Below are 27,981 nucleotides of genomic sequence, written 5' to 3' on the forward strand. Positions count from 1 at the left end.
TTCCATGCTGCATAATGCCAGCAAACTGGATTAGTTCTTGGGAATAACTTTGCTATCCTTTGTGGATTGTAAAAAACAGATATGGATGCATTTCTATGCAAAGATCCTAACTGTGTGAGAGTTTAATGTTCTACTTGGGAGGGTGCATAGCTCCTCCCACTGCTTGCATGCAATATCTGTTTTCATCAGTGTCTCAAACCCCTGTTTGATATTTCCTGGTTACTGACAGCTCTCTTTCTGGATCTGTTCATGTAAGTAAGATAACATACCATTTTCCTGCACTTGCCCCTGCCTCGCCCTTATTATGAATAGCAGCACTCCATATCAGAGCCAGATCCAGCATTAGGTGAACTTGGCAGTCACTAGGGCCTGCTGGCTGGGAGGATGCCTGCTGGCCAGGGGGCTGCCACAACATTTTCTTTTTTTAATTAAAAAATACATTTGCTCTTTAAGAATGCCCCCTGCATCTGTATGTCCCTGTGTACATCAAAGCACACACTTACTCTTGCTTGCTCTTTTGTCTGCATTCTGCTCATGGAATTTAAATACTGGACATTAAACATGCTTGCTGCTCTGCAGAATCCTGGATGTTGAACTCACTGCCTCCTTTTCTAGGGTGGAATTAAGCATGGACAGCCAACTATCAAGTGTATGTGTGTGTGTGTGTGTGTGTGTGTGTGTGTGTGTGTGTGTGTGTGTGTGTGTGTGTGTGAAATACCCCTAGTTAGGGATGGCAGGTTAGTTAGTTTGTGCAGGTTCAAACCCTGTACTTTAGTTACAGGAGACAAAAGCCGGAATCCTCTACACAAACTACCAGACAACTCAAAAAAAAAAAAAGATTCAGTGTATTTTCAAGGAATTGTGAGCTTCAAGGGAAAATAAGCTTATTGTTGCTTATGCTAAGTCTGTTTTCCATGTGTAACTGTTTTGTTTGGCAAATGGTCACCACTATTTGTGTATATAATTAAAAAGCATTGTTGGCAGCACAAAAGGTAGTATACTTGCTTTTGATGCAGAAAGCTGTGGGTTCCACTCCCTCAGCATATAGATGGATTGCTGATACTGTGTTGTACTTTAAGGGGGAGGAGAGTGGGGGTGCTGTAGTCTTGAGTGTGTGTCCTGCTTTGGATGAGATACCTAGCAACTATGAACCTTTTGTCGGTGCTATCAATTCTCTGTTGCAATATTACCAGCTTACCATTTTGTTTAATGTAATGTAGACAATTTATTCTACAAGGGCAGCAGGTACTTAATTTGAAGATGAAACACTGAAATATCCACTTGTTTACTAGCAGCAATGTCTTCATTAGTTACAGATCTCTTTAATGTGGAATTATTCAGATGACTTTTATTTCTGCAGAGATTGTGCATACTGACTGATATTGGTGGCCTTTTATGGTTGAAATGTTCTAAAATGGGCAGTTTTGTCATTATTGGTTCATATGTTTTGTTTCACTGCTTACTGGAAAAATTTAAAATGCACTCTAATAAGTGGTGCTGTTTTATACAAGGACTATAAATTAATACAATCAGAAAGGTGAAACAAAGAACACGTGCATCTATTCATGGTCCTAAAACTGTGTGCATGGAGCCTATGGTTTGAAAACAACCCAAAGGTAAACTTTATCCACTAACTGGCCATATGCATTTTTTCCTCAATGTGGGTTTCATGGGCAAAAAAGTTTACTGTTAATGCAAATCTGGTTTCATCATGAGACTATTTTGTTTTGTTTAGCAAATGTCTGTCAGTGTTTGTGGTATAAAATTTAAAATAAAAGTTTTAAATTAAATCCAAAGATCTGTATTCACTGTAGAAGTAAAGAAGAAAATAGTGTGTGCACTGAGAGGTTTGAACATTGTTTATGGTAAATGGGGAGAAATAGCCAAGTGATGGGACACTGCAATGGTTCATGGGGGAGGGTGGCTGGGAGTGCTACTGTGTGTGAGGGGGCAGGGTAGGGGAGATCTGCTGTGTGTGGGTGGCATTTGACCCTGATTTGGCTCTGTCCCAATTGAAAAGGGCAGATTGGCAGCAAAACGTTTGGAGAAATATTGTCATATTATCAAAATGCCAAGCTATATCAGCTCCTGTAAGGTGGATTGATATGGTAATGGTACTGAACCAGAGGAGATTTATTTATTTATATTTCTTTACTGACATTTAATCTGGGTAATTTTTGGAAGTGTGCCATATTGTCAGATGTGCAATGGAGTCATCTGCATTCTGTATTAGGGAGGCCTGTTGTATGGATGTGTAGAGGGTGTTGGTGAGAATGTTACAGAGGAGGTGAGGGCACTGTGCCATTTTACTGACTTATTCCTGTTGGATAGGTAGCTTTTGAACCATAGACAGGTGGGCTGAGAGAGACCTAATGATGGGATATGAAGTAGAAGTTTGCTGTGACAATCTGTTTTGAAGGCTTTAGAAGAGTTCTGAAATAAGGAGGAGACAAGTTTGCCATTATCTCTAACTTTATTGTCAGTATCTATATAGGTTAGAATTGCAGTGTTAGTGCTGTGGGAAGGAGGGAAGCCATGTTGTGTGTTGGATAAGAGTTTTTTCCTGCAAGAAGTAGTCTAACAATTGTTTTTGAATGCATTTTTCAAGTATTTTGGAGGGGGGATAAGATTGCTATAGGTCTAAAGTTAGTAATGTCTACTGAATATCCTGCTTTGAGCAGAGGGATAATTTGTGAATTTTTCTAGAGAAAGCAAATGTGGGATTTCTGGAGTGATCTATTTATAAGGATTGAAATGGGGTAGGAAATGCTATTGACTGCTATTCTAAGGTATTCACTTGGAAGGTTATCAGCTGAAGCAGAGCATGGTTTGAATTTGCTTAAGAATAGTTTTATATAGGATGTGAGCACAGGTTTGAAGGTAAAAGTAGATGTTATGCTGGGCAGGGTTGGGATTAGATATTGGGGAATCCTTGTTTGAAAATGTTATATTATCTATGAAATAACAGTTGAATTGTTTTGCAGTTTTGAATGATGAGTTTTTGGAAGAGGTGTCAGGTTTGAATTTATGGCCAGGATGCAAGATTTCTTTAATGGCTGTCCAGAATTTTTAAGGTTGTGTTCACTATTATTTTGAAAGCTATTATAGCGCATTTTTTGTCTTCATTAATTTGCTTTTTAGTACAATTGTAAAGCATTCTGAAGTTTTCAAGATATTGTAGTGTTTTTCTATTTTTGCAGTTCTTTCCATGCATTTTCCCTATCCTGTACTACCATTCTAGTTTTTTTGGACAGCCAAATTGCATTATTTGTTTTTAGTCACTTCTTTCTAGGAGGTGCAAAGCTATTTAAGATATTCTGGAAAGTTTGTATTGAATTCATTTACAGCATCATCTAAGGGGAGGATTTTTAGGAAGTTCCAGTTAATATATGATGGGTTTAACTTGGGACATTTGCATGGTATTTTATAAACATGCTGTTAAAGTGGATGTGTGAGACGTCTGGTTATACAGGTTGGGAGATGATCACTGAGACAGTCAGACATTATACCTGAAGTGGCATATTTTCAAGGGTCTGATACTAAAATACAGTATAATTGTGAATATGATGTCTTGCTATAATGTGCGGGACTATTAATTTGTTGTGTGAAACCAGATGAGTTCACATTAGAGGCAGGAGAGTTACAGTTTATGTCCAACCAGTTGGCATTCACATCATCTAGTAGTAATATTTTTTGTGGAATTGTTATGGATAGCCAATGTGGGATATCTTCCAATATAGCTGCATTGTTGCCAGGAGGAATGCAAAGAATAGTAACACACATTTGTTTATAATTGTTTAATTTCAGGAACAGTAATAAGATGTTCTGCTGAACTGAATTTTGTTATTGGTTTGTTGTAAGGGAACCGGGAAATCTGGTAGTTGATATGAAATGTTAAAGCAATACACCACATTTCCTCTTTATACAATCATTACAATCATTACAGAAGATATTATAGCTGGGAGGTGTAATTCCAAAGTTGTTTATGCTGGGTTTAAGCCAAGTTTCAGTAACAGCAATAAAATCAGGTCTATGTTGAGTAATCCATGCATGTAGCTCAGCAAATTGAATTTTTCTGCTTCTAACCTTTATAGCAGTAAAAGTTAGATTACCATGGTTAGTGGCTGACCATTCTAGGGTTGGAGTGGTGTGTGGAAGAGAATTGTCTTGATGTTCATTATGACAGCTGGGGCCAGGATCAGGTTGAATGTAATTTCCTAAAATGATTTTAATATACTGGCGAATTATTGATCCTTGTATTGGAAGGTATTTTTTTCAATTAATTTTGTTTTGGTTTGAGTTGAAATGGAGTTTTTCAATCTGTACTTGGAGTAAAGGTGAGGGGCATCATTAAATAGGTTTGGTGTGATGTGTGGAAAGTGTAGAGAGGAAGTATGGATAGGTGGTTGGGACAGAGTTGGTGATATGCTGACACCTATTATAGATTCATGGTAGGATGAGAAATGGCCAATTAGCAGAAGAGGAATAGAGAATAAGCTGGGTAGTAGCACTATGAAGTAAAGGCATCGTTATGTTATAGTTGGCAGGTAGTGGTGAAGTAAGTGCCAGGGAAGAAAACGTAGCTGCAGGATAGAAGGATATTTGGTGGTAGAGTCTGAAAGCTGATGGATGGTGGGTAGGAAAGAAGTAATTGCTATGAAGAAAGAGAGACAGTTGTCATAGTATCTTCTGTGGAATGTAAGGACTGGGGGGGTTAAAAGGCTAGAATATGAGAATGTACATAAAATAGTTCTAAGAAAGGGTTTATTTGGGTAAAGTAGAAGCTATAATGCAGAGCAGATAGGTGCTGTTAGGGAAAGGTGTGACTATATGTATATAGTTCAAAACAGTATGGGAGGGAGAAAGGTAGTCGGGAATGGTGTTAAAAGATTAAATGGAAAAGTCAAAGTAAACTTTATTGTCATTCAGAAATCACACAAGTGCAAAAACTGAATGAAATTCTGTGTCTCCAGACTCAATGTGCAGACAGCATATAGACTATTTTCACAAACATTTACACATATAACACCTAGCTGTTACATCATAGACATGCATGTAGACAGACTAATATTGCACATAATTAGAAATACATTTTAACACTTTTAGAAGTGAACACTTACTTGCATGAGACTTTAGTATTTCACAGGTACTTGGTTAAGATATTGCATTGATCATTGCACAGAAAGAGACATTGAGTATTGCACTGTGAACATTAGAGTATTGCACTATGGTTAATGTACTAATTCACAGCATGTATTGCACTGAAAGAAGAGATATTTTACTGCATTGCTACTGCCCTAGATGGCCTATAAGTTACAGTCATGGTGAATATTGCATTAAGTATTAGGTGAGACTGGTAACCAGGTTCTTGCACAATTTGAGAGTTTCTACTGATCCAGATTGCCATCATATAGTGTAGTGGTTACTAGAGTTCAGCAGCCTGATGACATTAGGGAAGAAGCTGTTCCTGAATCTTGTAGTTCTGCAACGTATGCTTCAGAAGTGCTTTCCAGATGACAGATGCAGGAACAGACTGTAAGCAGGGTGAGTGCATTCTTTAATTATTCCTCTGGCCCTGCTGAGACATCTGGATACGTACAAGTCATGGACAGGTGGTAAGGTGGTCTTAATGATCCTTTCGGCTGTCTTCACCACTCTCTGGAGGGATTTGCGCTCAGAGGTAGAGCAGCTTCCATACCATACTATGAGATTGTTTGTCAGGATGCTTTCTATAGTACCTCTGTAGAAGGTAGTGAGAACTGCCCCAGCCTTCTTAAAAAGTGCAATCTCTGGTGTGCTTTCTTGACTGTGGCATTTGTATTTGTGTTCTAAGACAAGTTCACATTGATGTGCACTCCCAGAAACTTTGTGCTTCTCACAATTTCCACTCTTTCCCCATTGGTGGTAAGGGGAGAATGTTCTTTGCAATTTTTCCTGTAGTCCACAATTATCTCTTTTGACTTGTTCACATTTAGTGCTAAGTTGTTATTTCCACACCAGGTAATCAGTTGTTCCACCTCATCTCTATGCGCTGTTTCATCATCATTACTGATGAGGCCCACCACCATTGTGTCATCAGCAAACTTAATGATGTGATTTGTATTGTACCTAGCCGTACAATCATATGTTACAAGAGTGAACAGCAAGGGACTTAGTACACATCCTTGTGGAACTCCACTGTTAAGAGTGATGCTATCTGAGGAGTTATTTCCTGAGCACACTTTCTGAGGTCTGTCTGTGAGGATGTCAATAATCCAGTTACAAACTGGAGTGTTGATGCCTACTTGGAGTAGCTTCATTACCAGATGAAGAGGGATGACCATGTTAAAAGCAGAGCTGAAGTAAATGAATAGTACCCTTGCATAGGTGTTTTTATTCTCAAGGTGTTGCAGCGATAGATGGAGTGCTAGAGAGAAGATATCTGCCGTAGAGCAGTTTGCTCGATAAGCAAACTGCAGAAGGTCAAGATCAGCAGGCAGCCCAAATGTTATAGTGTCCTTGACAAGCCATTCAAAACATTTCATCACTGTGGAGGTGAGGGCTACAGGGCAGTAGTCATTTAGGCAAAATGGTGGAGACTTCTTTGGTAATGGAATGATTGTTGTATCCTTGAAGCATTTCATAACTATTTGCTGACTCAGGGTGTTAATGAAGATACCCATGAGAACATTAATTAGTTACACTGTGCAGTCCCTGAGCACATGCCCTAGGATGTTGTCAGGCCCAGCTGCTTTTCTCGGGTTAACTCTGTGCAGTGCCCTCTGAACATCAGCTGGGTTGAGGGTGAGCATCTTTTCATTATGGCCAATGGGCATTTTCTTTGCTGTTGTTCTGTTCCCTTCCTCAGATCTGCTGAAGTAGACATTCAGCTTATTTAGGAATACTTTGTTGTCCTCACATTGCAAAGATAGGGGTCTATAGTCAGTTATGAACTGGATACCCTGCCACAGGTGCCTGAGTTTTTTTGGTTAGAGAAGTAGCTCTGGATCTTTCTGTCATAAGTGCATTTTGCTTCCCTCATTCCCTTGTTGGAGTTGGAAGTTGGGAATTACGTAACAAATACTGGAGTGTTTGTATGATGCTAATAAAGTTGTTTTGAAGGATTAGGAAATAGTTGTCACAAGTGAAATGTGTATGTAGGAAGTATAGTAGAGTAAGAGGGATGGGTAAAAATAGGGGGTAGGTAGGGGAGCAAAGATAGGCTGAGTGTAGTGAGGCTGAGCATAGCTGTCTTCCCCCCTCAAGTCCCATTAAAACTGAGAATAACCAGTTTATAGCCAATACAAAGCAATCAACAGAGAGGTGCAAAGTAGAACAGGTTTCCTTTCATTTGCTGAATGCAGAAACCTGCCAGCCAAGAAGGCTAAGTAGCCAGAATTCCTGCTGGAGAGATGGGTGTGTATCCCAGAGACTACCACATCTATGGAACAGGCTCCCCATCCATGTGAAGCAGATTTCCTTCCTAACCCAATTCAAGTGCAACTTGGACAATTGGACGGGAAACCAGAAATTCATCCCTGGTTTGGCACCTATGTCTCTAATGGACACAGTTAACCTAGAAATGGTTCAACTCCCAGCCCCCATGCATACACTTATCAAGGGTATCAAAACTTGTCAGAGATTTGGGATGCATGGCTAGACTTAAAAAGGCCCTTGTGGTCATTAGCCTAGTTAATGCCTATGAACCTAGGAACATATAAACAATGTAATCTATTGGTCAAGAGAAAGGACAGTGACAAACTTTGTAAATGATCCTTAGGGTGCAGGGACAACTCTGTCGGGGGATGCTACAAACTAATTTCTAGCACAAGCAGACATGGATTTGACTAAATGAAATTAATACACAGCAGGGTTCTTCAAGTTACATTTGCTTACATTGTACAAAGCAAAGTTCTCCGTGAAAATATTTGGGAGTTGGCCCTTGTGACAGAACTTCTGCAATACTGGGAGTGGATGTATTGACCATAGGCTATTGTATCAGGACAAAATTGCTTATATGACTAAGAAAGAAAGATTTGTTAAATACCTGCTGGTGTAATGGTGCAGAAAAAAACACTCCCACCAGTGGGAAGGGACTAGCCTAATGGTTAAGGTCTTTACCTCACAAGTACTGTTCTAAGAACGAAGCAGTATGTGCATTTAGAAACTTGAACTTTAGTTTTTGGTAATTAAGGAGAACCATCTATATAAATAACTGTTTGTATGGTTGGGTTTTATGGTCCATTACTCTGCCTAGGACCCCATTTAACCATGATCTGGTTCTCTATTTAACCATGACCTGATTCTGGACCTCACATTTTAGCACAGATTTCTTTATGTTAATTTTGACACATTGTGTTTTTCATAGTCATGAGTTTTTTATGTATTTTTACTCAGACAAATGATCATTAAAAGGAAATGCTAAAAATAATTATTTTTGAGTCTAGAATATGCTTGTGTTTTTCAAGTACAGGAAGACTTACTTTCCAGATGGTATTAATGTTTTCTTTTTTATTTAATTGCACCAAATGTTAGGTGTTTTGATAAAGACATGAAGAAGAAATGTTAAATAGTGATCATTACTCATTTTAGGGCAGGAATTCACAGCTGGAATGGCTGATACACAACTTTGCAGGGTTTCACAGCAAGAGTGAGTGACATACCACATTACAGGGGTTAACAGTTGGAGTGAATTACACACCATTCACCACTCTGCAAGGGTTCAAAACTATAATGGTTGAGGCATGAAAGTTTTGTAGCTCAGTGCTAGGACATAAGTGCAAAAATAAGTTATTGTGGACAATAAGATGCAGTCGAATTTACATTTAAAATGGTACATTTATCAAGGTTTACGGTTATATATTTCATCAAATTGTGTTTTTTTGCAGAATTGCTAGTTAGCTATTTTTTTTTTCTTATGTCTGAAATTTTAGGTTTATTCTGCAGACGTAGCCTCTTCAGAAATTTGTAGTCCAGGGTGGTTTGGCTAGGCTTATGGGAGTGCTACTTTTTGAAATTTAGTGCAGCTATGCAGTTCTAAAAATCCTAGCCACCACATGTCCCCTTGTGCAGGAAACTGAGTGCAGAAGAAGTTTTCATGTCTCATTCTTGTACAGTCTCTGAGTTCTATATCTTGGATCCAGTTAAAAGCTAAAGCCTGTGGGTATAAGACGGAGTTTTTTGAGGACCAAACCCCTGATGTACAGGAGCTATATTCTTTGAATACATTTTTATCTCCGTCTTTGAGACTTGCCTTCAGAAGCATGTTACTGTTGTAGTCTGTAGACATTCGTATCTAGCGGTACATTTACTGAAATGACCAGTTCAGACAGAATGTTTATTGAATGGAACTGCATATGGAAGTTAGATTCTAGGACTGTATATACTTGACAGTGTTCATAGGAACCTGGTATATTACTTGCTTATGACATCATTTGCAGGAAACAGCCAGGGTGCATATAATGAAGGAGACAGAACTGTTAACTGAATATGTTCTACTACAGCTGAGTGAAGTAAAAGTATCTAAGGTAGGATTCATACAATCCTTCCTACCTCATGCTTTGATCACTGAGAAGTTTCTAAATTATGTAGAGATAACCACTCGTTTCAGCAAAGTATATTCAAATCTGAGGTCATTGCAGCTCGGGGAAACATATTTTCTTGCAAGGAATTGTTGTAGGCAGAATAGACTTCATGTGCAGCTTTCAGTGAATCTGCTCTGATCCAGTTTCATTTCAACTGGTTTCATGTGAATATTCTTAGAAATAAAAACAACAAATTATTAAAGCATATGAAGTAAAATGAATAGAATGCAGTTTGGTAAAAAATGCTGTTTTTCTCAAAGTTTTCTTGAAAATGCTTAGCGTAAAAATACTGCAGTATTTCACTGCTTATGACTGAAACAATGTACATTCACCTATATCCTGCTGTCATAATTCTAGCTAGCTCAAGAAATTATTTTATATATATATATAGTCAGTATTTTTTGTTTTTATTTTCAGCTGCCATTCTGGATGACCCAATGGAATGTAGCCGAGGAGAGCGCCTTGCAATTACCGTGGCAAAGAATCAGATCAATCGAGCCCCAGAAAGAGCAGGACATGCAAAATTAGAGGTGGATATCTTTGAACTGTTGAGGGACAGTGAATACGAGACTGCTGAAACTAGTAAGATTTTGCCAAACATTTTTGATATTGTTTATTTTACTTTCCATGGTAATATTTTGATAATATCCCTAAAGTCAAATGTGTATGACTGCTTCTTCCTAGTGTAGGCAGGGTGATTCTTGCAGGAAAGTAGGTAGTTGGTTTGCTGTTTGTTGAGAGAGATCATTTTTTTCATCCTTTATGCATAAGTTACATTTTTCTGTCTGCCATGTACCCCTCCTTGTTAATAGTGCAATGAGATTATGCTCATCTGTGGATGTGCACACTCAATTTATGTGATATATTTTCAAGTTGAATGGTGTTTTCTTTTTATCTGTCATGCTGGACTTGCTCGCACTTGGGGTCAGTCAGATAGTAATGGGAGGAGCTCCTTTCTTCCTTATGGAAATGATGGGAGGAGCTTCTTTCTTCCTTATGGAAATAATGTCAGTGGTGTACATCCTCATACCCTGTCCTCTTGCCTACTTCAGTGAGTGGTCTCCTGTTAACATTACCTCATTCATAAATGTGATTCACATCTTTATAGGCAACAGTGATACTGATAATGCGTTGTGTGTATGTGATGTCATTATTAAACTAGCTATGTTCACAGAAGTCAACAAGATTGTCATGTATAGTACATGACATAAGAATGCCAAAAAAGTTGAAAAGTAAGGTGTACAAAACAGCTATGCAACCCGTACTACTATATGGCACAGAAACCTGGGCAGTGAAGGCAGAGCATTTTAAGGACGCTAGAGATGTTAGAAATGGAGTGCTTGCGATGGTGATGGGATGCACACTGTGGAACAGATGAAGAAATGAGAACAAACAAGCAGAAGCCAAAGTAGCTCCAATTGCAGAAAATGACAAAGAGAACAGATTATGGTGGTTCAGACACATGCAAAAAAAGCAAAAGACAATATGGTGAAGAAACATAGGTGTGCAGCAAAGAGGTGGATGGATTGTGTGAAAGAAGACCTGCGGCAGTCAGACATGAGTGTCAAAGAAGGCAGAAGAGTGGCACTGAATAGAGACAGATGGCAACAGTTGACACAACACTCCACCCCACATAGAAAATGGGAAAATGGGGTTGATGATGATGATTATGTACACAGATGTATCTCTTGACTAGCATAGCATGTGGGCACATCTTGTTATTTATACAAACGATTGTTTCTATAGCTTCCTTAAAAGAGCTGCATTTTAAGTGCATGCATCGCTCCCTCTTTAAAAGAAAGGCTTATTTGATCCTTTATGTCATTCTTCAGCTGCCTGTTTTTTTAATGGACATGACCACTGTCTTAAAAGTACAATTCCACTAGAGAAAATTCCACGACACTACTGCGATGCACACAGCGGGGAATCACAGACAGATACCTGCACAGCTGTTGGTAGATGGGATTCTGATACAGCCTTTCAGTGTCTTGTGTGGATTGCATCAAGCATGGATCATGCTGTCTGTGAGGACTGCATATGGAAACTAACGAGTGACTTGAGACAGAAGTGTTTTGTGTGGTCTGCATCAGTAGTGGCATGTGTGGAACAATGAAAACTGCATTGGGAGAGTAATTTATGGGTGTAAACATGAGTGGTATATGTGGGATACATCAGGAGTGTCGATGTGTGGTACATGTAGGCTGTATGGGGAGAATAATGTGTGCGCTGAAGCAGGACTGCTATATCTGGACTGCATTAGGACTGGCACATGTGGTATACACTGTTAAGCTTGGTCAACTTCTTTGAAACAGTCACCAAAGCCATGGACAAGGAGAAGACGGTGCACACCGCCTACCTTTGACACTATTCCCCACTTGGGCATAATAGATAAACTCTCTAGTCATTTACCCAGATGTTACCAGCTGGGTAGCTAACTGGCTCACTGATATAACCCATTCAGTTAAAGTAGGGGAAGCCACATATAGTAGTAGACCTGTAACAAGCGGTGTACCCCAAGGATCGGTCTTGGGGTCTCTAATGTTAGTGATATGCTTTTCTGAGATGCTAGCCAAAAACAGTGGTCTGTGGCTGACCAAGTTTGCTGATGACTGCAAGCTGGGTGCTGTCTTAAATTCCCCTAGTGATTTGAACATCCTCCAAGAGGGCCTTAACCAAACTAATGACTGGTGTCAGAAGCATGTCCTCAAACTGAATGCCAAGAAATGTATCATTATCCCCTTTGGGGAAAATGGCATCCCCACTAATTATCACATTAATAACAATGTACTAAGCATGCAATCAGTTGTGAGGGACTTGGGCACCCAGGTTGATAGCAACCTGACTTTTGACCACCACATTGCCTTTGTTGCATGGAAGGCTTTCTACATGGCCTACCTCATAAATAAGGGTATTTCATCCAGGAAGAAGGAAGTCATAACATCCCTGTACTCCTTCCTTATCTGACCCATTATCGAGTACAATGCCCCTTTGGCATGTACCTTGCCAAGCACATGTAGCAGTTAGAGCGACCACAGAGGTTCCTGACCAGGAAAAACTAGGGTCTCAAACACCTATCCTATACAGATAGTCTAAAAGCCCTGTCCCACTACTCAGTCTCATACAGACTGCTCAGAGGTGACCTGTGTCTGGCATACAAGGCCATTTCTGACCCAGCCTTGATGGAGTTGCTGCATATCCGTAAGAAAAACTCCACTCGCACAACCTGCATGCAAGACCTTAACCTGGTCTGTGACATTAATAGAACTTGTTGGTGGGATAGATTTGTGTCCCAAAGACTCCCCCCATCTGTGGAATAGACTCCCACTCCATGTCAAGCAGAGTACCTCTCTAGCCCTCTTTACGAGGAACCTGGACAACTGGATGGGAAACAGAAAATGTACCCCTGGGATCCCACCTGTGTCCCTGCTGGACAGGGGAAACATGTGCTGACTTTGAGGGAACATGGGCAAAATTCTTGGCTAGGCTTATAAGGGCCTCCGGGCCAATAGCCTAGTTTCTTCCTATGAACCTAAGAACCTATACAAGAGCTGCATGTGGTGCAAACTATGTGATCTGAGACAGAAGTGTCTTGTGACAGCTACTTTTGGAGTTATGTATGTGGTGTGTGAGGCTCACACATAGAAGGTAATCTGTGAGATGAGACTTCAGTGAAATCTGTTGGCTGAAGTAGGAGTGGAGTAATGTGTGGGCTGCATCAGGAGTGACATGTAATAGCTCCAATAGGAGTAGAATTTTTAGGATGACTCAAATGTAAAATTTCTGTATTCACCAGGAATGGCATGTGTCAGCTGCAGAAAAAAATGGCTTTTAAGACTTGTATCTAGATTTCAATGAACAGGTGTTGTCAGAAGTGGCAAGTGAAAGCTTCATCTAGTCTGGCAGATGAGGTTGGACAGAATATGCATTTGAGTGGAGTATGAAAGCTGCATTATTAGATTCAGACTGTATGATCTGTATCAGCATGTACCTGTAAACTTGTGTGAGGGTGGTTCTGAGGTCTTTGGGCTTTGTATCACATGTGGCCTGAGCAAAATGCATTAGTTTTTTTAATGATTTATTATTCATTTATTTATTCACAGTTGTTTACCAGGGATGTCCAACTGGGTCACAAGAGCCCATTTTCAGTGGAGGACCAGGAAGAAAAGCTACGCTTAACAGAGAAAATACAATAAATATGAAAATTATGCATTTCAAAAATAATGAACAATATTGTAAGGCACAGAGATATACTAAAAGTATATTACAAATTGAACAATGAGAAAAGGCAAAGTAAAATACTATATGCAGTTCTGGAAAGTATCCTTTTGGCAATTGACAGTAGTAACAAGTAAAACTCATGTTTAGTTCAATTGTAAATATAAAGGGGGGAAGAGATTGGGAAAATTCATTTAAATGAGGAGGAGTTGATAAGTAAAGGTTATGTAAAGTGGTAGAGAGGGTAGGATAACCAAGTGAAAATAAGTGGAAATGGGTAGAGAATCTGTACAGATAGGGGCAGAGAAAAGTATACAAGATTTATGTTCAACCGGGAGTATTCCTTTTGTAGACTGTAGTAGCAGAATGTTTATCTGACTACATCAGAAGTGACATGTGGCCTGAGTCAGCAGTGATACATATGAGATCCAACAAGAGTGATGTGCCAACTGTGTTAAGGTAGCAATGTGTGGGCTAACTCAGCAGAAGAGTGGGAGTACAATGGCAGGGGTAGGATGTGAGGGCTGCATAATACGAGCTAGATAGACCAAAGTAATTGTGTACTGTACAGGATACAGCATAAGTGATCTGTATTCATAGTGGTACGTGTGCTCTGCAATGAAGTAAGCTGTGTGGGCAAATCATGGTGATGGGGCCTTGCTTTAGGCTGCAGAGCTGCAGTATTTTTAGGAGGGAAGTGAACCTGCAGAATGTAATAGAAGAGGACTGTGTCCATCATATCATGGACTGGTCAGTATGGACCTCACCAGGTATGGGTGATGTGAGCAGCACTGTGTATGAGGGTGTGTGACCTGCACTGGAAGTGGTCACTACCAGTTACATCAGGGAGGTCTGTACAGACAGACACTACTGCAGTGAGCTGCAGTAGTAATTGATTGCATGGGCTGTGTCAGGGGCCACTATAGACATACTTTTGTTTGTTCTTAACTAGGAATGGAAGACATGGAAACAGGTGGGAAGGAAGAATCTGAATCTTAGAAAAACTCACTAAGCTAGACATCAACCCCTATATCACTAGGTGGATTGCAAACTGGCTCACAGGTAGAACCCACATTGTGAACGTAGCTGACTCCAAGTCAGCCTGCCGACCAGTCACAAGTAGAGTCCCACAGGGTTCTGTCCTGAGTCCTCTCCTGTTTGGTATCTACTTCTCTGAAGTCCAGGCCAACACAAAGGGACTCTTTCTGACAATGTTCATAGAAGATTGCAAGTTGGGAGCTATTATTAACTCCCCAAGTGATGTTGACATCCTACAGAAAGGCCTCACTGAGACCAACAGCTGGTGTCAGAACCATGGCCATAAGCTCAATGCCAAAAAAATGTGTCGTCATCCCCTTTGGGAAAAACTCGATTCCCTTGCATTACCACATCAATGGTAGTCCACTGAACACAGAAGGTGTTATAAGAGATCTGGGAACACAGGTTGACAGCACTCTCTCTTTTGATCAACACATTGTCACTGTGGTCAGAAAGTCCTTCTGCATGGCACATCTCATTACCAAAGGTTTTGCATCCAGGACGAAAGAGGTCACTGCCTCCCTCTACACTTCCCTCATTAGGCCAGTTATCGAGTACAATGCCCCATTTGGCATGTACCTCACTAGACACCTGAAACAACTGGAGAAGCCACAAACGTACCTCACAAAGAGGATCCTAGGCCTTAAACATTTGTCCTATATGGACAGACTCAAATAACTCCAACTATTTTCTGTCTCATATTGCCTACTTAGAGGTGATCTCTGCTTGACTTACAAAGCCATGTCTGACCCAGTTCTGTTAGAAATGCTACATCTAAAGAAATCCCGATCCCTCCGCACCACACGCTCCAGAGACCTCAACCTTATTGCTACAATCAACAGAACATGCTGGAGGGACAAGTTCATAACCCAGAGACTGCCCATGCTATGTAATAGACTATATGTCAAGCAGAGCACCTCACTGGCCCTTTTCAAGAGAAATCTTGATGAGTGGATGGGAAATAGAAAATTCACCCCAGGGATCACTCCAGTGGCTTTACTCGACAGAAGCACTGGGAACTAAGGCTGGGTGGCACGATGCCAGGGTAATCCTATGGGCTAGGCTTGTAAAGGCTCCAGGGCCATTAGCCTAGTACACACCTATGAACCTATGAGTTTGTTAGTAATTTCAGGAAGGATATTAAAGAACAACACATTGAGTAAGTATCAGTTGGTGAATACAGTTCTACTGAACTGAAAGCAGAACCATTTTGTCATTCCCAGAACTGCAGTAATTTATGCATGCTTCATCAAGAGGACAAAAGGTATAAGGAGATGGAGACTATATATATGAAATGGATAGGGGAGAGGTTACTGAGCCATTGATAAAATGTGGCATGAAAAATGTGCTCATAGGTTTATTGTCAAGCTTATGACTATTGGCCTTTGAAAAATTTGTATGTCATTATCATGTGCTGAAATTTTTGGTTATTACTTATCTGAGCTGCTTTTGGATATTGTTATTGAGGTACTTAACTTTACTGGGAGCAGTAATGGATCCATCATTTTGATAGGCCTCAGCTAATACATAAGTCTCATTTTTTGTAATGTATGTTAATTTTAAGTAATGATTACTGGAACTTGTTTTGTCTTTGCTTATTGTTTGCTTTAGGTGTAAGTTTTCAGGCAGACATAGGCCATTCTAGGGATAAGTTTTCAGACAGACACAGGTCAGACATTCATTTAGTTTATCCTTGTAGTCTGTATTTTGTAGCACCTCTGTATTGTCATCATTCAAGCTCTCTGAACTTTCTTGCACTGAGTCAGCCACCTTATTTTAGATTACAGAATGTGGCATTATATTCTATAACTGGTCTGATCTGTGATAGGGGTGCAACAACTTCCTGACATGTACATGTGATACCTTTGAGTATAAGACGTGCCATAGAGGAAGCCTTTATTACATTGCATAATTTGGTAATGAGACTGTGGTTACTGCATCAGGTAGTTTTTGTGTAACAAACACCTCTGTACACTAAATGAAGATGAGTTTTTTATGATTTAGCTGATGGGAAACTAGTTTTGGTCAAATTTATAAAGGTGTAATATATGTTTTTGGCTTGTCTAACTGCAGTACAAAAAATCCTTTGGGTTGTAAAGTGTGAAAGGAAAATATTGAGGATGATAGCTAATCTTCAGTGAACTGTTAGGTGGGAGCAGGTAACCTTTATTTAATATAGCAGATTGGCTAGTGTGGACTTCACTAGTAAGTAGTATGTATGTCAGTTCTGGTGGTTCAAGGCTCAGATCTGGACTTTTTGTAAACCATAGGCATCTGCAGAACTACTGGACTATGGCAGTGTATTTTACAAGAATTTAGAAATCCTTCGTGCTCTGATCCTGTATGAAGCAGTCTTTCTTCTGGCTCTGTACAGAGGGTAGCCAGGATTTTTTTTTAACTCTTTGCCAAATTTGTTAATGTAAATCCCCCCCAACAAGCGTAGGTCCCTCAAACCTTACAGTGAATGTTTCTGTACTGTATATCTTTTGACTATTAGTGAATGAACTGAGGAAATGACAGTCTTTATCCAAAAAGCTGTTTAATCAGTCAGTCATTTTGGAAAAAAAACACAAAATATGTAACCATGGATGATGATAAATATGTAAATTTGAAAATACTGGTTTATTTTATTGCACAAAATAAAGATTTTTTAAGGATACCCTGGAGAGCACATGAAATATATATATCTGGTTATACTATGATAATAAGGATTTGTAAATGCATTTACTGTTGCTTGTGGTTTTCCTGCAGGTACCATCTAGAGTGTACATATTTGTAATTGATAAATATTTGCTTATGATCTGTCCATTTACATTTGTACATGTGACATTTTGAGGTAAAATTGCAAGATTGCCAAAACTGATTCTAATGGAGGTCTTTGGCTAGACTCAGCTGTATTTTGGTGTAATGAGTAATCATTTCTTACTGGAATTTAATGTTATACTATTCATACAGCTCCTAGTCCCACGGATGTGGTTGTTTTGTATGGTGGCTGCTGTTACTTTTGGATGTGTTAGCAGCCACTGTCATGTCCCTGGCATTGTGACAAGCATGACAGGCCCTGCATCTTTTCAGACATACAGAAACCACAGCCATGTCTGTCATATTGGAGGCTTGTATGGTAGCAACCTGAAGAGGTGCTATCAGCAGCGGGCACATATAACACTACAATGTAGTTCACAGATCTAAAGAATGCATGAAAGGGAAATTATATTATTCACTTGGTATGAGAACAATTCAGCTTTATTACTTGCATATTAACTTGGTCCTTCCACTATTACTTTAAAATCTTGTCTTAAAAACTGAGCCTGTGTATGCTGAGGATAACTACAACAAAGTGTGTAATGTGTGTCACGTTTTATAGGCATTTAAACTTATTTCAAACATGCATTAAACCTTGTTCAAAATTTGATTTTATGCATACAGTGCTGTCTCACTGCATTTCCTTTAGCTTACAAGTCAGTTAGCTAGTCTTTAAATGCATCCAGTACAATTACCAGTTTATGATGTGTGTCAAATGGGACATTTGTTAGAAATGCTTAATTACTTTGTAAATTGGTTTCTATGTATCTCATCTTCATCTTTCTTTCTCCTTCAAGCCTCAGTCTTAGACTTTCAAATGTGTTCTCCATATGTTCTAATTTACTTTTAGCTTTTTCTGAAATTCTCTCTTCTGACAATGATTTAAGGTAGTACAGTGATGCACATTGCAGTAGCATGATTCTGGGTCCTTTGTGGAACAGCTCAGCATGTATGATAGCTTTAATGAATATGTTTATATTGCAGCTATATTTTATACTGCTTACTGTTTCTTTTCTCATAATCTGTTCTTCTCTTTATGTTCTTACTGTTTTCAGTGTGCCAAATTCTGCCTAAAGGAGTGGTGGCCGTACTTGGTCCTTCTTCCAGCCCAGCATCTAATTCGATTATCAGCAATATCTGCGGAGAAAAAGAGGTAGGTCAAAGTGATATGCGCATGAATCAGATGGAACATTTTTTTTTCTGTTCATCAGTTCTCAAAGGGGTAATTTCAGACATTTAACTGCTGATATCATAGACTTCCTGGGCTGATATTGTACCGAGTTTTGTAACTATAAAACCTGGCAAAAAAGAACTTTGTTATCACATTTAACTAGTGAGATTAAGCACTGTTTATATGATGTACAGAAGAATAGCAACATAACTCATATTTGTACCTAGTTATAATTAGACTATAAATGTATAATGTAAGCAAGACAGTTCTTAGGGAACTAGTTTTTATCTGCTCTTGCTAATGTGTTCCTCACTCTCTAAAAAATGTTTTATGTTTGTATTGATGATCATATCTATCCATCAATCTATCCATCCTCAACCCCTTTTCCCATTTAGCACATGGGGTCCTGGTGTCACTTCCACGGTGACAATCATCTCGAGCTAAGGTTTACAACACTGGATGGCTAGCCCTGTCACAGTAGTTCATTTTCATTACTCACTCACTCATGAACACACACTCACCTATGGCCAATTTAGTGTGTCCAGTCCACCTACTGCATGTCTTTGGAATGTGAGAGGAAACTAGAGCACATGGAGTAAACCCATGTGACCACAGGGAGGACATGCAGACTCCCCACAGAAGGCACCCCAGCCAATAGTCAAACTGGAGAACCTCTTGCTGTGAGGTGACAACACTGACCACTACACCACCGCGGCCACCCTCTATTGATGATCGTATACTGACTCTAAATAATTCTTTCAATAAATATGCATTAAAAGCAGTTGGGAACCTTTGCATCAGTATCAGTTCACTATACCTTTATTCTAGATTTGGCTATTATTTTAGAATATAAACGTGTGCACTCATTTTCATGCATCATCCAATCCTGTTCATCGAGTGACCACTGCTGCCTGGTACTGGGCCATTGGTTTTTTACATATTGCCTTCCTGTTTTTGCAGTCAAGAGCAGGCTGTTCTTCCCCATATTACTTAACAGATAATATGATCTTGTTAGCTGTACTAGATGCTGAAAGAGGTACATTGCAGCTTTCTTTGTTGCACGCAGTAAGTCACTATACTGATCATATGGGGTCATCCAATAACAACAATCAAGAAAAACAGTTAGTGTTCATAGGTAGTTACTAGGCAAGCAGTCCAGTAGACTGTTAAGGAGCCTAGTACAAAGTTATTATATGTACAAGGCACTGCCTGGTTAAGGGACTACCTCAATGTCACTCAGTAAGCAAATGAAAGCTGATAGAATCAAACCCTGTACCACAGGACATAACTCATCGAAAGGTCATAGCCTTAATCCTTATAGGCTCATAGGTTCATAGATATTCACTAGGCTAATGACCACAAGGGCCTTTTTAAGCCTAGCCATGCATCCCAAATCTATGACTTTGATACCCTTGATAAGTGTAAGAATGGGCCTGGCATATGAACCATTTACAGCTTATCTGTGTCCATTAGTCTGTGCTAACTGCCAGACTCAGATTGTAGTCAAAAAGAAACGACAAAGGTAGCAACTCCCAATGACTGTGGTGCCCAGTGTTCTGAAAGACATAAAAAATATAAAATATCAGGAAGTACAATTATTTTGAAGAACTAAAACCTTTCTTATAGGTTCATAGGTTCATAGGTTTATACTAGGCTATCTGCCCTAAGGCATTTATAAGCCTAGCCCAAATTTGTGTGGCTTACGCCACCCCTTATATGAAAAAATACTGTGCCCATTAGTTTGTTGTGCCTCTGTCCAGCAGTGACACAGAGATGATTCCCGGGGTAAACCTACGATCTCCCATCCACAGGTCTAGATTTCTCTTGAACAGAGTCAGCGAGGTGCTCTGCCTCACATGGACCGGGATTTTATTCCACAGTGATAAATCTATCCCTCCAGCACGTCCTATTTATATCCGTGCTAAGGTTTAAGTCGCTTGCTCTAGTGGTTTTGGTGGATTTGGATTTTTGAGGTGGAGCATGTCCATTAATTCCGGGTTGGACATGGCCTTGTATGTCAGGCACATGTCACCTCTGAGCAGACGGTATGCGACTGAATAGAGCTGGAGTTTCTTCAATCTGGCAGCATATGACAGATTTTGGAGTCCCTTTATCCTTTTGGTTAGGAACTTTTGGGGTCTCTCCAATTGCTGCAGATGTCGGGTGAGATACATCCCGAATGGGGCATTGTACTCGATCATTGGTCTGATAAGTGAAGAGTACAGGGGAACAATGACCTCACTAGATCTGGATGTGAATCCCTTCATGATCAGGTGGGCAATGTAGAAGGTCTTTCTAACCACTTTAGCAATGTGAGTGTCAAAAGAAAGGCCACTGTCAACCTGGGTCCCCAGGTCCCTGATAACCTCTTCTGTGCTTAGTGGATTGCCACCTATATGGTAGCTTGTTTTTCCCGAAGGGTATGACTATACATTTTTTGGCGTTTAACTTCAGGCCATGGCTCTGGCACCAGCTATCTGTTTCCGTGAGTCCCTTCTGAAGGATATCCGTGTCTGATGCACTTTCCACTATGGCGCCCAGTTTGCAGTCGTCTGCAAACTTTGTCAGCCAAAGTCCTCCTATGTTGGCCTGTACTTCTGAGAAGTAGATGCCAAACAATAGGGAGCCAAGGACCGAGCCCTGTGGGACACCACTTGTGACCGGCTTGGAGTCTGACACAGCGCCAGCAACTCTAACCCTGTGGGTTCTGTCCTTAAGCCAGTTTGCAACCCATCTTGTGACATATGGGTTTACATTTAAGCTGGTAAGTTTTTCTACAATACCCGAGTGGGGTATTGTGTCGAAAGCCTTTGCAAGGTCAAGGTAGGCTGTATGGACTGCCTTTCCTCATCAATGGCCTTGGTGACTGTTTCAAGAAGTCGACCAAGTTCAAAGGCATGATCTTCCCTTGACAAAGCCAAACTGGGTCGGGTCCAATGTCTGCAAGTCCCTATATCTTTGTTTATGAGCTCCATTATGATCCTCTCCATAGCTTTGCAGACTAGACTTGTTAAGCTTATGGGGCGGTAATTACCAGGGTCCGGAGAGGCGCCGCCTTTGTGGAGTGGGACAACAGTTGCCGTCGCCACTCCTTGGGCACGTATCCTGTGGTAAGGCTGAGATTAAACAGCTGTCTTATGTGCGGGTTTAATTCCTCATTTAGCTCGTGTAGCACACCCGGGGACACCATCCGGTCCCATTGATGCTGTGTTTTAGCTTTAGCTTTAGAGAGAGCAACTTTCACCTGCGCTTTTGAGATGTCCGGGAGACTACTCTCGGCTGGGATAGTTTTCTCTCCTTTTCCCGGGGTGAGCGCGGTGAAGTTTGCTCTGAACCTGTCTGCCAGTTGGCAATGTCTGTGGGTTCAGTGATTTTTGTATCATTTTGGACTAATTCTGAGCATATCTGGGAGTTTCCACCCAGGTTCCTAACATAGCTGAAAAAGGCCTTATGATTGTCCTTTGAATCCATGGCAATTTTTCTCTCAAAATTGGCCTTAGTTGATTTTATGAGTGCTCGTATTTTTTTACTAATAATGATCAGGGTGACTTCCCTTTTATGGATTTTGTTCTATCATGTAATAGCTTTCTCCTCTTATTGTAAAGTTTGTTAATGGCTGGGGTCCACCAGACTGGATGTTTGCCCTTTGTGGAAAGAGTCTTGGTTTTATTTGGGATTGCCTGATCCATGCAGTCCTGGAGGTGTTCATAGAAGGCATTTGTAAGGGCTTCCGCAGCTTGGGTTGTGGTTTCCACTGGCTCAGGGGCCTTGAAGGATACCACACCAGTCTTGAGAAGTGTGAAGTTTGCTTTAGAGAAGTTCTTCACTATGGTCTTTTTGTTTGGGGTGGGGCGGGATGTGGATTTCCAGTGAGATTAGTTTATGATCAGATCTCACCAATGAGGGATATACTTCGTGTGGAGCATTTTGTCCCCATGTTTGTGACAATGAGATCTAGTATATTTTCTCCTCTCGTGGGAACAGTGACTAGCTGTTCCATGGCATTTGAATTTATGAACTCCAGGAACCGTTGGGCTAGAAAGTTAGGGCTTGAGTAATGTTCCCAGTCTATATTCAGGTAGTTGAAGTCACCCAATATGATGGTGTTTGGAGATACATTTATACCCTCCAGTGTCTTCAGGAAGGCTGTGTGGGGTTCCTGAGTTTGAGAGGGTGGCCTGTAGCATGCTACAATTTGTAGAGCAGTTTTGCCTATGGTTAGTTGCACCTGGATGGTTTCCGAGCTTTGCGATGCCACCAACCTGGAGGTGTGGGTATCCTTTATGAATATGGATACACCCCCTCCTTTTGTGGTGTGGTCCGGGTTTTGGGAGCGGAACGCATGATATGAGGTAAAACCTAATAGTGCCGGGGTGCTCTCAGGAGCCTTGAACCAGGTTTCAGTTACAGCACAGACATCGATGTTCTCCATACTGAGAAGGGCCTCGAGTGCGTGCATTTTGAGATTTAGACTTCTGGCATTGAGCAGCATTACCCTTAGTTTCTTCCCATTTTTGTTTTCTAGGGTGGTAGGTTTAGAATTTGAGCCTTGCCTAAAAAGGCACTATGGGGTGGCAAGAGCCTTAGCCAATATCCGGAATCCCAGGGGTGACAGGTGCAAGCCGTCCCTTGAAGCAGCGTGGCTTGTCAAGCATGTCATCCCAGGCAGACAGACACTGGATCCCCTTTGAATGACACCAGACATTAAGCCAATTGTTAAAGCTGATCATCTTGTCTCTATATTGTGGCATCATTCTTGGTGAAGGAAGGATACTGCTCAGGGTTAGGGTCATACCTGCCTGGGCTACATAATCAGCGAGCTCCTCTATGTCTCTTTTCATGTAGTCCAGGGAGGTACGTCTCAGGTCGTTCACACCAGCATGGACAATGACTGTGTCATATTTGTACTTGCCATGGAGTGACCCGAGTGCTTGTGTTATGTGGCGGATTCTAGCGCCCGATAGGCAGCTTACTGTGACCCTCTCCTTGTTCAGCCTGGTGAGTGGGACATCAGTGTGTCTGACTATGGAGTCACCTATGACAAGTATGTTTGGTGTTGTATTTGGCCTTAAGGGCTGTGACTGCTTTGCACACTGCTTTTGTGGTTTATGTGTTGCTTGTGGGGTGTCTTGAGGTAGCAGTTGTTTGGGTGTCTGCTTTGGAGGCCTCTGCTGTTTAGGTAAATTTTACTCAGAGCCTCCGAGTATGTCTTTGTGTGTTTATGTGTTTGATTCAGTGGAGTGGTAGCATTATGTGAGGCTGGTTTTGTGGTGTGTGTAGTTGCCTTCTCCTCCTGTCTGGTCTTGCCAGTCCTGAGTTGAGAGAGCTCAGCCTCCAGTTTGGCTAAATAGCTGCATCTCTCGCAAGTATTTGTGTTATGTGGGAGGAGGAGAGGGTTGTCTGTGTACATGAGGCAGTTATAACATTGCCTCAAGATTCCCAGATTCACCAGCTGGACCGAGAGAAGATTGACAACTGACCTTTGGACATGCTAGAATAATATTGGGAATTCCTTAATTGAAAACAAGGGCCAGTGGGGAGTGAGGGTGTAGTGCTTTTAATTTTTAGTGCTGACTTATATAATTGCTTTAGTGAGCAAGTGCCAGGTAACTTGAGTGCAATGTGTTACAAGTAACTAAATGCAAAAATGACAAACACTAACTTTCTTTCAAGTGAAACAAGGAAATAAGTACAGTAAGCAATGCAGATATCACTAGTGATCCACAGAAGCGCTGAGAAGTTGCGTATTAGGTGGAATTAGCTTCCAGGGAAATAACAAGCAAACAAACAACAAGCATATAAACAAAGCTAGATTCAGCAGGCCTGGATCTAGTCTATGCTAGAGCAAACAAGGTGAACCAATTTCAGTAAGCTACAGTTCAAATATTCAGGCACTATAAACCTTTAACCAGAAATTCCCAGCTCAGAAGGGCATCTCAAGGATAATCTAAAAGTATTACAAAAAAAAAACCCTGAAGAATGCTGTCAGGTCCACTAAAGGAGCCCATGAACTTAACTTGGTCTCTAAAGCTAAAGCCAAAGGCAGAGTTAGATCAGGGTCAAATAAGACCTTAGGCAGGAGAATGGACCTGACCCCTCCCCCCATCAGCCATCTCAGTGCCCCATTACTTGGTTGTCTCTTCTCAATTACCATAAACACTGTTCAGACTTGTCGGTATGCATACTGTTTTCTTCTTTACTTTTATAATTATTAGAGATATTTGGATTTAATTTAAAACTTTTATTTCATGATTTATAGCATAGTGATTGCATCTGACTAAACAAAATAGAACAGTCTCACACTGAAAACAGACTTAGGATGTGCAACAATAAACTTCTCTGCCCCTGGGACTCACGTTCATTGGAAATGTATCTGGCCAGTGATAGATAAAGTGTACCTTAGGTCCCAGGCTGTTTTTATACCATGGCCTCCCTACAGATTTTTAGGACAATATATAAATGCATCTGTTTATTGATTCACCTTCATGATCTTATTAAATTATCTTATGAAATTATATTCCTTGTTTAATACAGTGAGATTTGTAAATTTGTAGTTAAACATTTTTTCCAGTAACCAGTGAAACACAATATATAAGCCAGGAATGACAAAACTAACATTTTCAAAACATTTTAAACATAATGGGCCACTCAAACTGCTGTCATTACAATCCACCCATATCAGTTAATATGCACAATTTCTGCAGAAGAAAAAGTTATCTGAATAATTCCACATTAAGGAGACCTATTTCTAATACAGAGGTTGCTGCTGGAAAACAACTTAGCATTTTAGTGATTCTTCTACAAATGCAGTGCCTATTGCCCTTAAAGAATACATTGCCTATGTTACTTAAAAAATGGTGCACCTGTGATTCTGTCATAACATCTCCTGAACTAGCTCAAGGAATGGCTGGCAAATGAAGATAACAGGTTCATAGTTACTAGGCATGCAGTCCTGGCTATTATTAAGGAGCCTTCCCCAAATTCTCAATTACTCCAAAACACTGTCTGGTCAAGTGACCTGCTCAATGCGACACAGTAGGTAAATGAAGTTGGAAAGATTCAAACCCTGCACCCTTGCAACATGAAGCAGCTCATTACCAAGTCTGAGCTTTATGCCAGAGTAACAATTGTTAACTAAATACTGAAATTTTACAATCTGATCTTGTAGAGAAGATGACATCACAGTAATGTGCAACAATGGCTACATGATGGATGCTGAAGATCAGATGGTCCTGATGATCACACCATATAATGCAGACTGTATGGCCTGCCAAATGTCAACCCCTTTGCAGTTGCTGAAGCCTATAAAGAAAGTACTGCAAAAATATATTACTGAAATGCAACATGTTTATACTGTATTACACACTCAAGGGCTATTAATGAATGAATTTGTTCTTTAGTGCAATAAGTAAAGCAAAACAATTAAAGACAATATAAATACTATAGCAGCTTTTGTTCACCAACCAGTAAGTCATACAAAATGCTTGTTTTACATCTACATCTCATTTTAGACCTCCCTATGTTTTTTATGTCATCAAGAATAGCTATCCCTTCTGACATCACTCAGTACAGGTCTGACATACTCGAATGGCTAATAATGCTGCATTGCTACAGCATACACCTCCAGAGTCAACACAGTCAGTTCATGGACAAATGGAGCCCTATACATGGTAATGAATCAGGACCTTGCAAGGCATACCAGTATCCCATTACATGGCTGTCTCTCCTATTTACCATAAACACTGTTCAAACCTGCCAGTATACATATTATTTTCTTCTTTACTTTTACAATTATCACAGAGATTTGGATTCCTTTAAAACTTGTTTCAAATTTTAGAGAAAAAAACACTGATAGCTATTTTCTAAACAAAACATGTTCATATTGTAAACAGACTTAGCAATCAAAACAGTAAATGTATTTTCACTTGAAACTCACATTTAGTGAAAATGCATCTTACAACTCATTAAACTACAAGAAACGTGCTGGGATTCATATTCAAATGGCATATAGTGAAGTACTAATTAGTGTCTATGTGAAAGTTGCAGGAATTCAAAAGATAAATGTGTAACACATTTGCTAACAGCCTGGGACATCACACTGGATACAATTGCCTGTTTTCAGAAGCAATTTAGAAGTACTTTTTGGTGAATTAACATGGCAGAGTCATATCGAAGACAAATGAAGACTGAAGGAATCAAACCATGTACTACAAGAAGCAGCTCTTTAACAGCTCATTCATCTGCATCAAGAACTAGACAAGCTTTTGTTGCCAATACACATTGTACTGCATACCTTTTTGCCTGCAAAAAGCAAGCTAAATTAAAATGTATTTATAATTAAAATATTCACATTAATCTCACAGACTTCATACTATCATATTTATTCACAGATAAATAATAAGCACAATGTTAACATTCAAAACAACAAGGAAGCTAAGGATCGCATCCAAAGAACATGGCTCATATGTTGAGTCTCTTATTTGCTACAGTCAGTTTCCTTTCTTTGTACCATAAGTATTCTGGTTCATTGGTAGTTACTAGGCTTTCAGTCCAGGAAACCTTTGAGAAGCCTAGCCAAAATTTCCAGATGCTCCAAAGTGTTGTCTGATTAACTGACTTGCTCAAGAACAGGGCATAAATATGAGGCAAAATCACAGATATTCTGCAAAACTATGCACAAATAAGAGCAGGCTATTCTAACTTTCTTAAAAAGTTAGCAAAGTAACATGTTTTGCATCAATATGTATTTTATTTTATGTTTTTTATTTGTCCTTTGTTAACAGGGTTAGTCCTACTACTAGTGGAGTCTCTTCAGCGGAGACCTGAGGTGGTATTTATTCAACTGGAGAAAATTTGGCTAGGGCATCAAGGAACTCCCCCTACTCACTAGGAGAGTGCTTGTTCCACTCCTAGTGCAGTGGCAGCTGGGAGAGCAGCACTCAAGGAGATGCAAGATGGTGGATAGCACAGAGGCAAATGCCGGTAGAACATTTGAAGCTCTACAAGATTCTGTTCAGCTGTTTCAGCAGAATTTGTTTATTTCATCAGAAGCAAACATTCAAAGCAATTATGGATGTATTATTACAACCCTCAAATTGGGAGGATGGTGTTATATTTTGGGTAAACTGTTGTTACAGAGCGAGCACGAGAGTGGTAAAGATGTTTTATGGGATGAAATTATGGACAAAATTC

At 40.1% G+C, this 27,981-nt stretch overlaps 1 protein-coding gene across 1 annotated transcript in view; it reads left to right on the forward strand.

Moving 5' to 3' along the window:
• Positions 1 to 27,981, forward strand: part of GRIK4 (glutamate ionotropic receptor kainate type subunit 4) — a 5,029,336-nt gene that overhangs the window by 3,074,325 nt on the left and 1,927,030 nt on the right. Inside the window, exons 6-7 of the mRNA XM_044081017.1 lie at positions 9,981 to 10,145; positions 18,674 to 18,771. Of these exons, the coding sequence (XP_043936952.1) occupies positions 9,981 to 10,145; positions 18,674 to 18,771 (263 nt within the window). The remainder of the gene's footprint in view (positions 1 to 9,980; positions 10,146 to 18,673; positions 18,772 to 27,981) is intronic.

The sequence above is a fragment of the Protopterus annectens genome, chromosome 8.part0 (genome assembly GCF_019279795.1).
Source record: "Protopterus annectens isolate FY-2018-M chromosome 8.part0, PAN1.0, whole genome shotgun sequence".
NCBI classification, from domain to species: Eukaryota; Metazoa; Chordata; order Ceratodontiformes; family Protopteridae; genus Protopterus; species Protopterus annectens.